The sequence below is a fragment of the Dicentrarchus labrax genome, unplaced genomic scaffold (assembly GCF_905237075.1).
Source record: "Dicentrarchus labrax unplaced genomic scaffold, dlabrax2021, whole genome shotgun sequence".
Taxonomy (NCBI): domain Eukaryota; kingdom Metazoa; phylum Chordata; class Actinopteri; family Moronidae; genus Dicentrarchus; species Dicentrarchus labrax.
The window spans coordinates 27,775,469-27,788,987 of NW_026136711.1; the positions used below are offsets into that span (position 1 = coordinate 27,775,469).

The following is a 13,519-nucleotide window of genomic DNA, read 5'->3' on the forward strand; positions in this document are numbered from 1 at the left end:
GTGTGGAGCATTGTGGGCATTCACAAGCTGGATAGAAACAATCCCACTGCTGTCTGGAAAAACCACTACATTGGTGAGAGATTATACTCATGCATGTTTTTATGTTCATACTGACAGACCTTTACACACAGGTTTAAATTCAGTGATTTGCATTGGATATCCTTCTGTTAATACACTCCCTTTGACCAAAATCTGCATGTAACCTCTTTGCACATCAGCCATGCCCCTCCACAATCACATCGTGAAAGAGGCGTGGACACAGGACAGGTATGTCAGCATTATGACACATCAACACAGAACTTTGCAAATGTATGTGTGATCCAAGCGGGTTTTTTTTCATGAGGCCATCTATGTGTTAGATATCTTCCTCGTGCCTTCCATTATTCCTACCTGTTGTTTTCCAAATGTTTTATACTGATTTAACACACCCAGTTTCCTCTGTTCGTAGCCAAGTGGTGCTAAACCAAGTATCAAGGGAAAGGTTTAATCGTTGCTGTCAGGAAAACCAACTTAGTCCCATACCCTGTGTGACCTGTTAATGTAAGAATGACACTGTACCACAGAGCGCACTTGTAACATGAGAAGCTTTTTACGCCTTTTTGGCAGCTGGCTGCCAAAATATGGACACAGTGCTTAACTATCACATAGATCCTTGAATGAATGAATGAATGAATAGTGAATGTGGCTTGATAGAGGAATGGGTATGTAATCCAAAAATCCAAATGTTAGAGATGTCACAATTAATTGATTAATCAAATGAATCAGCAACTTTTTATTACAACCGGTAATCAGTAATACTTTTTTATGCAAAAAAGCCAAAAATTCAAATGTTTTTTCTTTTTCTATGGTATTAAAACAAAATATCTTTGGGTTTTAGACTGTTAGTTGAACAAAACAAACAGTATAAATATGTCTTTAAGAGTTATTATACATTTTATGTATAACATTATTCATGGATGAATCCAGAAAATAATAATAATAATAGGTAAATTGATAATGAAAATAATCATTAGGTAAAGCCTTGGTCCAGATAACACATGTGATCATATACTGTTAAAAACAAAATACTTATTTTTAGGAAAAGTATGTTGTTGACAGCAAAATGACCAAACAGCAATAAATCCAAGAATTGCTTTAATAATGAATTACAGTTACTAATGTCATTACATTATAATTACATTTTGTTACTAACACAAATTTATCATTGTTTTTGCCTCAGGATTCAAGAGGATGAGGATTCTGCTTCAGTCCCTCAAGTTCAAGTAAATCTTTTATTTAAATTGAAGTTTAAAAAAATAGGAAATCACACTGAAACTTGAGAGACAGTGAACAAAGACGTTAGATTCTAGGTACAGATACTACTGGCAGTCTGACTCACACTACAATAAGTGTGAAGTGGGAAAAAAAAAAAACATTTTGTGACTGCTGATAGTCTAGACGCAAAAATTAGTTTTAGGTCTCTGGAGAGTGCACACACGATAAACAAATCTTCTCCCTCTGCCCGAGCCTTTGTTGGTTTCTCCCATTGACGTGTTTCTACACAGCAGATGGCTTTACACATAAATCCTATTAACAACTTTCTGCTGATGGAGACGCAGTGAGTATAGGGCTTTCTCGCTCTTTCATTATCGCCGCTGAGAAGCCTGCTTTTTTATTTCCTAACCTCTAAAAGAAGCAGTGGTAGAGCTGAAGTCGGAGGCCACGCCATGTCTGCAGAGAAGGTAAAAGGGTGGGGTTGTGGTTTTGTGGATTTTTTTTTTTTTAATGACTTTAAAATAAGATTACTTCTCAGGGTTCATTCAGATGCCTGGTGATGACGTGTGATGATATTTCGAGGGTGAGACCTATGGCATAACAAAGGTTACTTAAATAAGTGTCAAGTAACCCTGCTTTGTGTTTAGTTTGTGATGTAGAATACTTACTTAATTCTAAATCAAAGACATTTGGAAGAATCATTACAAATAAAATAATCTCTGACCCACATGTGAGGTAACTGCTCTGTATACAAATGCCAGCATAGGAAGTATAACATTATTGGTTATCCAAGTCAAATTAATCGAAAATGTATTTATATAGCTCAAAATCACAAATCACCTTAGAGGTTTTCCTTTACACCCTTGATTCAGATTAGGAAAAACTCCCCCGAAAAACATTTTAACAGGGGAAAAAATAAAGAAACTTCAGGAAGAGCAGAAAGGGATAAGACATGCAATAGATGTGGTGTGTTCAGAGCAGAGCAGCAAAAACACAGTATAGACAAATTCCAACATTTCTGATACAGTTAGATTATAAAATGTATGTAAAGAATGTGGATCCAGGAAGACATTGAACAAGTTCAGGTCACCAAGTGGGACCTTAGCTGTACGACACCCTGGAGACCTGGAAGGGGACACAAAGAAAGAAAGAAAGAAAGAGAAAGAAAGAAAGAAAGAAAGAGGAACACACACACAACTTACCAACAAAAACAATATTCAGGTGTGACTTCAAAACTGGAAAGTATCCCTCAATGCAGCTACAGCATGGACTGCATTCATATCTTTCATTAAATTGCACCTTGATTGACGATGTCCAGGCTTTTGGAGCTCATCTGCTGAGCAATGCATCTGCAAAAGCATGCAAGGGGGATTGGAGGCAGTCAGTAATCCCAGTCACTCAAACCATAAACAGTTCTACTGTGGTGATGTCCAAACCAAATGCAACTGTAACAGCATGTCCTTCCTTATGCCATTTCCTTCTTTAATGTCTATTCTGTTGACTATGAAAGTTTTTTGGGGGGGTATTTACATATGAATCAGCAATTCATCAACTTTTTTATCTAATAGTCAAGCAAATCTTGCATTGTCAAATGTATGTTTTACACTATATTGGAGTAATTATCTGTTCATTAAATTCAAATCTTCTCAGTGAATTGCAATAACTGATACTGATAATTTCAGATACATTGTTTTAATTTTTTTTTTTTTTTAAGTTTTGAGTACAGCGGACAGAAATTAACAAAGAAAAGAAAAAAATAAATAAACTAGCCTTTTTAATAGTATAATAGATACATATGCTAAATTGGGTAGAGAAAGACACTTTAAACACAACACTTCATTTCAAAAATCTTCTCTGAGTTGTGGACATAAATAGACTTCCATCGATGCAGGATCTACATCTAATAGGATTACCTTTACTGTCTCCGCTGGCCGCAATCACACTGACCTCCTTCTCTGTGACTCGAGACAGTGACACGTTGTTCCTGTCACTTTATACAAAGGTTTAGTCATCAGCCTCCTCACACTTATTAAATATTTGGTAAAAACACAAGTTGGTTCCCTTTTTATTTGCTAAAACATTTATATATTTGAAATTTCTGGTATACAAAAATCGTCATACAGACAAATGCATGTAAAAACACGTAAAAGGACGGTTGTGTGGGGACAAAGCTTGTGTCTTTCGGCCAAGATGAAAGCTTATATTGCAGGAAAGAACAGCAAATTGGAGACTTATGATTATGTACATTTAGACAAAATATGCGGGAACATGTTTTTTATTTTAAATACATCAGACAAGAAAGAGTCAGTACATTTATATTAAGCTAACCTTAAAATAATTTGCTTTTGTTTACACTTTTTGACTCCTTATAGTCTCCTCAGTGGTTCATTCATTTCTTTCATAAAGTAAAAGATTTGCTATCTTGTGTTCTCCAAAGTGTGTGAAGTGTGTTTGTAATTTACTGTGACTGGGATGTTAATTTAGGGTTTGTTAGTACCCAGGAGGAGGCCTGAGCTAGTTACATAAAAGGGTTACAAAACTTGTTTTGTTTTTTTGTGTGTTACAAAACTGTATTATCAAAAATAGTAATAGATTAATCGATTCTAGAAAATGCAGGTATGCATAGTATCACTGTTGCTACCTCATGCTGCGTGGCTTCATTCACTTCCTGTACCTAAACCATAAGCCGATATCAGCAACTTAACATACAGCTTTGTCAAAAGCTTAACCTATTTATTATTCTCTATTGCAGAACTGAGATTGAATGTCAACCGTTGAATTTAAATTTATAAACTATACTATTCTACTATATACTATATACGATTTTCAGGCATTCTTATTAGCTGTAGAAGGAGTAATCTAGTGATTATAGTTCTTCTAAATCTTCTTTTATCTTTTCTACCCCTTGCTTCACATCTGACTTTGTATTGGTGAGTTATTGTTATTGATAAAGATCTTTGAATGCTCCAAGATTTTTTACTTTTTTCTGTCTCCCAGTTTTTATTGTGTCCAGTCTTTGGCTTCTTTTCTCTACTCTCCTGTCCTTCCTTCTATGAGTCAGCTCTAATCTTTTTTTATAATCTTTAAAGAAAATCCATAGAAGCCAAAGAAGAAGAAAGAGGAGGCAAATGGCACAACGGAAGCCAAGTTGAATGGAAAAGAAACCAAGCCCAAAAAAACAAAGACCAAGAAAAGTGAAGATTTATCAGAAGAGGAAAATCCTGCCATCCAAAGTGAGAAACTTTATAGAGACTTGTGATATTTTAAGCATTTCCTGTGAAGAAAGCAGATGACAAAGTGTAACATTTGCATGCTTCTCTGTCTCTACTGTGATCTAATGAGATGGTTACACTGACAATTCCTTATCAACATTACAGATGGAAAGAAGGTGAAGAAAAAGAAACCAGAAAAAGATAAAGAAGAACCAGAAAAGGAAAAAGAAAAAGAGAAAGAGCCAAAAAAGAAAGCCAAAAGTGCTCCAAAAAAGAAGAAAGGTGCGTCATTGGTCATGTGTTTAAACCTTTAAGACTTAACGTGAATTAAATTACACACCAATAATATCTTAATTAAGTATTTTGTAAATAAACCCTGAAAAAAAGCAAACTAATGAGTATGTTTTCCATCTTTTTAGGTTCGGGCACAGATGATGACGATGATGATGACGATGATGAAGACACCCTCAAAAAGAAGACTAAGAAAAAGACAACAAAAGACAGTTCTCCGTCTGAAAGTTCTGCCAAAGAAAAGAAATCTAAATCTAAAGGTATGGCTAGAAGCAGAAAGGCAGTTTTCTAAAGGCATTAACAGTGTGATCTAAACAACAGTTATAAGAGCAGACTAATGTTGTTAAGAGGATTAGATGATTTTATGTAATGGTGACTGAGTGGAAACAGTGACATGGTAGCAAAGGCAACAAAACACAGCTATCAAGTGAGTAGCTTGCCCTTAAGTAATCAGCTGTGGAAAATGTAATCAAAATGACTGCAAGGGTCAAATCCTGACAATTTTCTTTTTAATTCTACTAAACATTTACAGTTAAAAGTGGAAGTGTTTGGCCAGATTTGGTCTGTAGCCTTTTGTTGTGCTTTGACTTTGCAGGAGGTGTGGAGGAAATTATGTCAGACACTTGACATTTGCTTTTTCCAAACTGTCGAACACATTCTTAGTTAATATAACCCTAATTAGAAAACACTGATTAGCAAACTAGTTTGCTAAGTTATGACCCTAGTGAGAATAATGAATGACTTTGAAAGACTCAATAAACCTTGGACACTTTTGTCCAAACTGAAATATCTCCTGGATGGAATCTCATGAAATGTGGTACTGACATTCACGAGCCCCCCAGGATGAATTGTGACTTTTCATTTAGCGGCATCCTCAGGGCAGAATTTTAATTGGTCCTGTACTTTGGTTTGTGATGGAATACCTGCAAAACTAATGACATTCTCAGCAGTTTCAGTTGTTCTTCATGGTTAATGTCAAATGTCAGCATGCTGAAGATGGCGAGCACATCCTGATTTTGCCAAGTAGTTGTTCTCTTTGCCTTGCTGTGGACTAGTCTAGTTTGGTTGCACTAATGTCACTAATTAAACAACACAAATGTGACAAACCTGTCCTCTACAGTGTGGGGAGGAAAAACGTCTGATGTGTGTAGCTCAATATTCCATTGACTTTAGCTAGAAGTGAGTGTGAGTGCAGAGATTTAATTTGAAATTGAGCTATTTTTCAATACTGAAATACTATATGATACAGCCCACAGTGTTACTGCTCTTTTCTATTAATTTGGTTGGATCATCTCCAGAGCTTTTGCCTCTGAGCTTAACTTAACCTTGCTCCACCTCAGATCAGCTGTCAGTCATTTCAGGAATACCTGCTCCAACTTGTGTTTGTGGCTCCCTGCTCCTCCTGTAAAGTAAAGGAAAGACAGGTGCTGTGTTTATGTCCATGGAAATGGATTTGATTATATCAGTGTCCAACTGTATGATAGCTATGGCAGGATTTTTTTTAGAACTACTTTTGCTAGTCTTCTCTTCAGTACAGTTTACAGTTAGTACAATATCAATGTTTGTGAAGTCATCATTTTATTTTATTTCAATGTGACTACTTGTGTGGGAAAAGGATCGCTCATAGTGATGGGTGAGAGCAAAAATGAGCATTTTCCCTCCACTCTACAGAGTTTTTTAGACATCTTTCAACTCATTGTTTTTGTTTTATGGCCCGCAACAGACTTTTGGTCCACTCTCACGGGTCTGGTAATATCATTTTGGGCTGCATCAGGCAGCTATTTTTTTTTTTTTGCCCAGCACCAAACAGCAGACAGACAAATTTAGCAACTAGTTGGAGAACATAATGGATCATTTAGCAGCTAATGACACAGATATTTTATGTTAGATGTAAAACTAAAATAAAAGTCTGCATGGTCAGACACACAAATTAATCTTTAGTCACACTTATTAACATTTAGACCAACCTGTCAAAGCCATCCTTATAAGTGACTAGTCATATTTTGAGAATTGAGTACAATTCTAAAGTGCTTACCTAAGCAGGTTTTTAACCACATACTTTCAATTCCTGAAGTTCATTAATGCCAAAACACGGACACCTTTTAGCAGTAATCAGTCAGCAAGTCGAGATATGAGAGCGTGCTGGGACTGATTCATCTTTGTGCAACAAGTTTTAAGAGTGAGTGTTGACAGTATCAAGAATGTAATCGAGGTTTTGAGGTTACAAGTCTTGTGCCGCTAGATTTGAGGAATTTGGCATCTTTTGCCTAAATATTTTACAAGGTATCTACCTTCGGTTTTAGTGGTTTGTATCTCTTGCATGTCAGCTCCGACTGAGAGGTGGGCAAATATCTGCAAGTAATGTCAGTCTACCTCCTCAGTGTGCTTTATCCGCTTTTTACTTAAAAACTTAACCGTAAAAGCCATGACACAAACATGAACCTAGCAGCCACATATGGCCGGGTCTTGGTGAAACATGAATCCCACTCATGTTTAGAACTCGACAAAAATGACTGGAAGAAACAGTGAGAGCAAATTCCAAACTGAGGACACAAAATCAGGATTGCATGCTCAAAATTTGTTCTGCTCTTACAAATCTGTCCCTGTTTCAAATCCTTACTTGCTGATTAACTGACACCACTTTACTACGACTACTTCTCACTACTTCTGTCCAAGTCAACTAATTCAAAAAGGAATGAAATGTATGTTATTTGGCTTTGAAAATGATTGAATTCCTCAGTGTGTGCTCACACTATTCTCCAGTTTGGTATCACATTCAAGGACAGATAACATTTTAGTATTTTAACTTGTTTCTCATTTTTCAGAGGACAAAGACTCTGATGGCAAAGAAAAAAAGTCCAAATCAAAGGATAAGGACAAGAAGAAAGAACCAGCCTCAATGTTCCAGATAAATGGAGAAAAAGAATCAAAGAGCAAGAAGAAAGGTGATTACATTTTGATTTTGTCACACCTTAAAACCTTGTGGTTTGCCCATAAGCCATTGCAAATGAGACCTCACATCATAGCTGACTTTACAGTACAGTATGTGTCTTGATGCTAATGTTGGCCTTATTTTAGACCATAAACTGTGGTGTTATTGCTTAGTGAGAATTCTTACACATGTAGGAATTTAAATCAAAACTATTTATACCTCTTTTCCTGAGCAGCTGCCAAATCAGACAGTGATGAGAGTGAAGAGGAGACGAAGTCAACCAAATCAAAAAAGAAATCCACGGCTGGCTCAGCATCCATGTTCCAAATAGACAAGGACAAGGACAAAGACAAGGACAAAGACAAGGGCAAAGACAAAGACAAAGACAAAGACAAGGGCAAAGACAAGAAGACGAAGAAGAAAGGCAGGTTTACCACTACCTTGTCTTCCTTTTGAACCACTGACAAGTATCTTAACAATTTTTGTTTTCTATCTTAGGAAAGGCAGAAGACAGCGATGATTCAGATGAGTCAGAAAAGGAAGAAAAATCAAAGAAGAAAAAGGGCAAAGGGAAAAAGAAAAAGGTATCTCAAATCCCACACAGACATTTCAAGTTAAACATTCATGGTTTCAATCAAAATGAACTTTTTCATCCTTCTTTACCAGGAGAGATCTCCTTCACCTGAGATTGAGTTTGACGACTTGGAGAAGTTTGTGATGCAGCCGGCTCCACAGGGCGTGACCATCAAATGCAGAGTGACTCGAGACCAGAGGGGGGTGGATAAGAGCCTCTACCCTCTATATTACCTTCATCTCGACAACGAAAAAAAGGTCAGGTCTATCTTTATTGCAGTTTGGGGATTTAGTAGATATTTTTATCCATATGTTTTTAAAACAGAGCAACAGTTCAGTCAGACAACTCACATTTGAAATATTGATTACAGCAGTATAACAGTTAAATTTTGGAGTCTAGGCTCTGACCTCATCGCTCCCCGCAAGTATGTTTACATAGAGATATTGGGGAGTGATGAGCAAATACCTTAAACCCACAAGCTGGAGCCTACAGGTGGATGCTGGGGTGGTGGTGGGGCTTACAGAACAACAGGGCAGCCATACGGATGCAGAGCAGCAGCGGCATTGACAGGGCAGAGGGAGAGCTGGGAAATTTTGGAGTATTGGAAGTGTGTGCTTGGTTTGTAATTATGGAGAGTGAGGCATGTCATGTGTGTATAGCAGTGCAGCTCGAGTTGACAGGCCTTGCTCCATTTATGTCTTCATGTATCGAGTGTCCAGGTTCAGACTCAAACAAAAACAAACACACCATTAGTAGGGAAGTGAAATAGAGCCATCAGTAGTTCCATTAATTAAATTAGTCTAATTAGTACTATAATTGACATTTTTAGGGATTTGTGTACATTAGCGTCCTCTCTTTAAATCTAACAGGACTACTTGTCTTTTTTTTTTGCTGTGCAGACATTCTTGTTGGCTGGGAGGAAACGGAAGAAAAGCGCTACTTCAAATTATCTCATCTCCATTGATGCCACAGATTTATCAAGAGGGGGAGAGAACTTTGTTGGAAAACTGAGGTACACTGCGCTTCAAAAATAATGGATTCATTTATTTAAAAGCACAAAACAAAATGTGTCGCATTAGCCAAGTGTTTGTTTACTGTGAGTTTTTAATTATGCAATATGTTGTCTAGGTCCAATTTAATGGGGACTAAGTTCACCGTATTTGACAATGCTCTGCATCCAGACAGAGCTCTTCCAGACATGTCTAATGCACGACAGGAGTTAGCAGGCATCATCTATGTAAGTTATTAGTCAGCTCATTATAAATGATCTACATTGCTTTTCATGAATACTGTATCTGGGCACGTTTGATTTAAAAACAAATTTGGAAATCCTGATTTTACTTGTTTCTGGCACTAGGAAACAAATGTCTTAGGGATGAAAGGGCCCAGAAGGATGACGGTTCTCATTCCAGGAATGAGCAAGGACAACGAGCGAGTACCTCTCCGCCCAAGAAATGTGAGATAAATGTTTTTTTTTCCAGCTTTGAGAAGAACATAAGGACTGCAAAATAAGTGGAATAAAATACAGAATACATACAACATAAGTTAATACAAAATAAGGGGTTTCGTGCCCTTATAAATGCAACCACACAAAAAACTACTCCAAAAGTCCAACCTTGGTCATGTTAATATAGTTGCAGACAAAAAGAAAAAAGTATAATGAAAAAGAAAAGAAAACAGGATTTAAAAAAAGAAATCTTCACATGCCCAGTGTGCATAGCTACTCATACTGTTGTATTTCCTGTGTTATTAAACGGTCAGTTCATCCAAAATTCCCCCAAAACATGTTTGCATTTATCTGTCATGCTTGTTTATTTTTAGCTTTTAGCTAAAACAGTGTAATTTAATAAGGTGTATACATTGGATTATCAAGTAGGCACCTCCAGCTGTGGATAATTTGACCTGTTGATTCATGTGTGTGCAACCCTCAGATGACTCATTAGCAAAATCAGGCATCCCAGAATCCATTGCTATGCACAATGTCAACAAATTATATGCATACTGATCACAGCCTGATTTATAGTATGTTGTCTGTTTATTATGAGAGCAACACAAGGCCAACTTATAAAGTCTGATTACTCTTTCGTGGTGTTTTCCTGACATATGTTTTGTCAATTCTTCACAGGACTGTGACGGCTTGTTGATAAGGTACCAGAGTAGAAGGATGGACAATATAATCGAGCTTCATAACAAGACGCCTGTGTGGAACGAAGAAACTTCCTCTCATGTGCTCAACTTCAACGGCAGGGTCACCCAGGCCTCCATTAAAAACTTCCAGATAGTCCATAGTAAAGACTGTGAGTACTAACATCTACAGTTTCTATCTATCTATCTATGAAGCTCTTCTATTTGATCTCAACTACAGTTGATGTTAAGTTACTAGACAAATAAATACAAAGCAGTTTACTGCAAAATTCACAAAGAAATAAAACCTTGTAAAACAACAAAGATCATTTAGTTGGATGTACTATCTGTTTAGTTTTCTCTGACACGGGTTTACATTTAAAAACCCTATTTCCTAAGACACTCATTAATAAAGCATCCTAATTTGTATCATTGTTTGCGTAATGCTACAGTTTTAGACTAAAACATGAAACTAAATACTTACTAAAAATGATTTCTGTTACATCAAAACAGTACATGAACATGTTCAATATTATCTACTTTAGTCTAATCAGAAGAAATTATGACCCAATTACATGTAAGTGACTGAAAGCTGCTTGAAAAAGAAGTTTTTGTCAGGTTAGGGTTATTAGTTCTAGCCTTGGTAGTACAGCACAAGAGATAGTAACAAAATGTTCAATGTGCTGGTAAATGATTTTAAATGACGCTAGCAGCATGGCTCTACGGATGGCAATGTTCAGTCCAACACTTTGGTCCAGACTGAAAATCTCAAAAACTGTGAAAGGATCTCCATGAACTTTTGTACAGACATATGTTTTCCCTAGAGTACAAATCCTACTGACTCTGGTGATCAACCAATTAATAAACAATGTTGTGTATCAGTATTAAATTTAGACTGTTTTATAACCAGTTAAAAAACTCCTTGTAGTAGGTTAAAAGAAATGAATGTTTATTATTTATATATGTATCTACTGACCTACATAATTTAACAATTCCTTCCCTTTTTCAGTGGACTACATTGTGATGCAGTTTGGCCGAATAGCTGATGACATTTTCACGCTGGACTTCAACTACCCGATGTGTGCCGTGCAGGCCTTTGCCATCGCGCTCTCCAGCTTTGATGGCAAAATTGCCTGTGAATAACAGAGAGATCCCCAGTTGTCTTCTCACACTGAAACCAGTATGCGGCACGCCCACGCTCACAACAGAACAACTCTTTTCTTTGGACTCGCCCTCAACACTTCCTGTGATCGATGGCGATAACGAATGACGGTTCCTTGAATGTAACAATACCTGCTGTTACGCTGTTGCCTTTATGGGCATGTGATTCACTCCAGGAGTAAGAAACAAAGTTGGTCTCATATTATCATCAGATCTGGCATGGCACAGAAGAGTCCTGGTATTTGTTTCTGTAATCCAGAGGAATATCTGTGGATCCCAGGGAGACGCACTTTAAAGGAGGGAATGATGGTACACCTGGATGATTAAGGTGTTTAAATATTTCCAGCACCATTAAAAGATGTTAAACTGTGTTTTGGGTTTGTTGTGCTGCATTGTATTGTACTGGTGTGTAGTGGTCTGTGTTTAAAATACCAGAAGGTCATAATGTGAAGTACACAATCTCAAAAACACACTCACAGAATAACTGATAGCTTAAAAATAAAGAAAATTGCTTTTATTTGACAGACAACAGGTATTAAGTCTGTATTACATAACAGTCCATATTTTAGTGATTTGGAAGCATAAAGGTATCAGGCATTGTTAGAGTAACAAGTGTAACATTTTGGAATAGGGGAGGCTTTAGTTCTTGCTATCTAGTTAACATGTGATGTTTCGACAAAATATTCTGTTTTATTTCTCTGAAGATCTCTCTGTCCATCTCAGATGACTGAGTCTGATTTGAGCTCCTGTAGGTTTTTCTATTTCGTGTTTTTTGGGGTTTTAACATTTTGTAAAATTAATTTATTTTTCCGAACACTGCCTTTGTTGCATTTCTAGGCCTGTTGTAATAATGTTATTTAATAAAGCATGTGAATTAACTTCCTTTAAGTCCACATGTTTTGTATAAACACACCTCATTTAGTAACTGTTTAGTGGCTGTGGCCCAAAACACTTCAATATTCCAATGATAATAATTCATGGGTTTTGGGTGTCCAGTAGCCATGTGGTGAATAGATAACAACAACATGCTTTTCACTCTGCCCCCCTCTCTCCCTGCATGTCCTTCACTGTCACTATCCTACTCTTGAAATGACAAACTACTTTACAAAGAGTAAATCCCTGTTTGAAGCCCTATACTGTATGAGCTGGCAGCTGGCAGGTAATCAGAAAGGTTCCTTCTGGTTGCAGAGAGACACCCACACTGTTCTCTAGTAGTTGCCTAACATGTTTAAGGGAGCTTCGCTCAGGATGAAAAACCTGTTTGAGCCGAGGGCCTCGAGAGTAAGTGTGAGGTGTGTATTCTGCCTGAACCTGCTCAGGCAGTTGTCCAAACTCGCAGATTAAATGAAGCCTGAAGCTGGCAGCTCTTCTGGACAGATGCAGTAAGGTGAGTTCTTCCTCACCCACTCTCCCATTGTCTCTTTCTGTTACGTGACTTCCAGCTAAACAACCAGCAAAGACTAGTGATGTCATTCTTAAATGCTAATGCAATTAGTGCATTTATGTATTTTTACACCATCTGCATATCCTCTGCTTTTGTGTCTCAGTGGTGGATAAATAAATACTGTTAACATGTTGCAACCATGTTGTTGACCAACAGAAGGAGCTGTTGCTGGAAGGAAATTTGTTCAAGGTTCATATTGTTTATAGTGATATGCCCATTCTCAATAGGTAAACGATTTTGCTCCAATAAATTAGCACTAACAGAAGGAAAAAAGCAGTAGTAAGGGGCACATGTTTTTTTATTTTATTTTTTATTTCAGTTATTCAAAGTCTGATCATGTCTGATTGGCAGATTTTTTTTGTTTAATAACTAAGTATTCATCCAACTAACTACTACACAAGTGTATAATTAGAACAGCGATGCTACACAAATATACCCAATACAACTAAATTACAGTATGTGTTATATTTATATATATATCCTACAGTAAACTCATACAAAACATGAGCTTATAAAATATGAAATGT

At 36.9% G+C, this 13,519-nt stretch overlaps 1 protein-coding gene across 2 annotated transcripts; it reads left to right on the forward strand.

Annotated features, from left to right (window-relative positions):
• Positions 1–12,436, forward strand: LOC127371432 (tubby-related protein 1-like). 2 transcript variants are annotated; one of them, XM_051414228.1, is made up of 15 exons: positions 1–73; positions 219–267; positions 1,220–1,262; positions 4,355–4,487; positions 4,632–4,748; positions 4,886–5,017; positions 7,583–7,702; positions 7,925–8,113; positions 8,188–8,273; positions 8,356–8,520; positions 9,163–9,275; positions 9,392–9,500; positions 9,621–9,719; positions 10,389–10,560; positions 11,397–12,436. In XM_051414228.1, exons 2-15 carry the CDS (start codon positions 221–223, stop codon positions 11,528–11,530), a joined length of 1,659 nt encoding a protein of 552 aa, XP_051270188.1. In that variant the 5' UTR covers positions 1–73; positions 219–220; the 3' UTR covers positions 11,531–12,436. The 2 variants fall into 2 exon arrangements, with proteins under 2 accessions (XP_051270188.1, XP_051270189.1); XM_051414229.1 differs by lacking the exons at positions 1–73; positions 219–267; positions 1,220–1,262 and adding an exon at positions 1,322–1,721.
• The last annotated feature ends 1,083 nt before the right edge of the window (positions 12,437–13,519 follow it).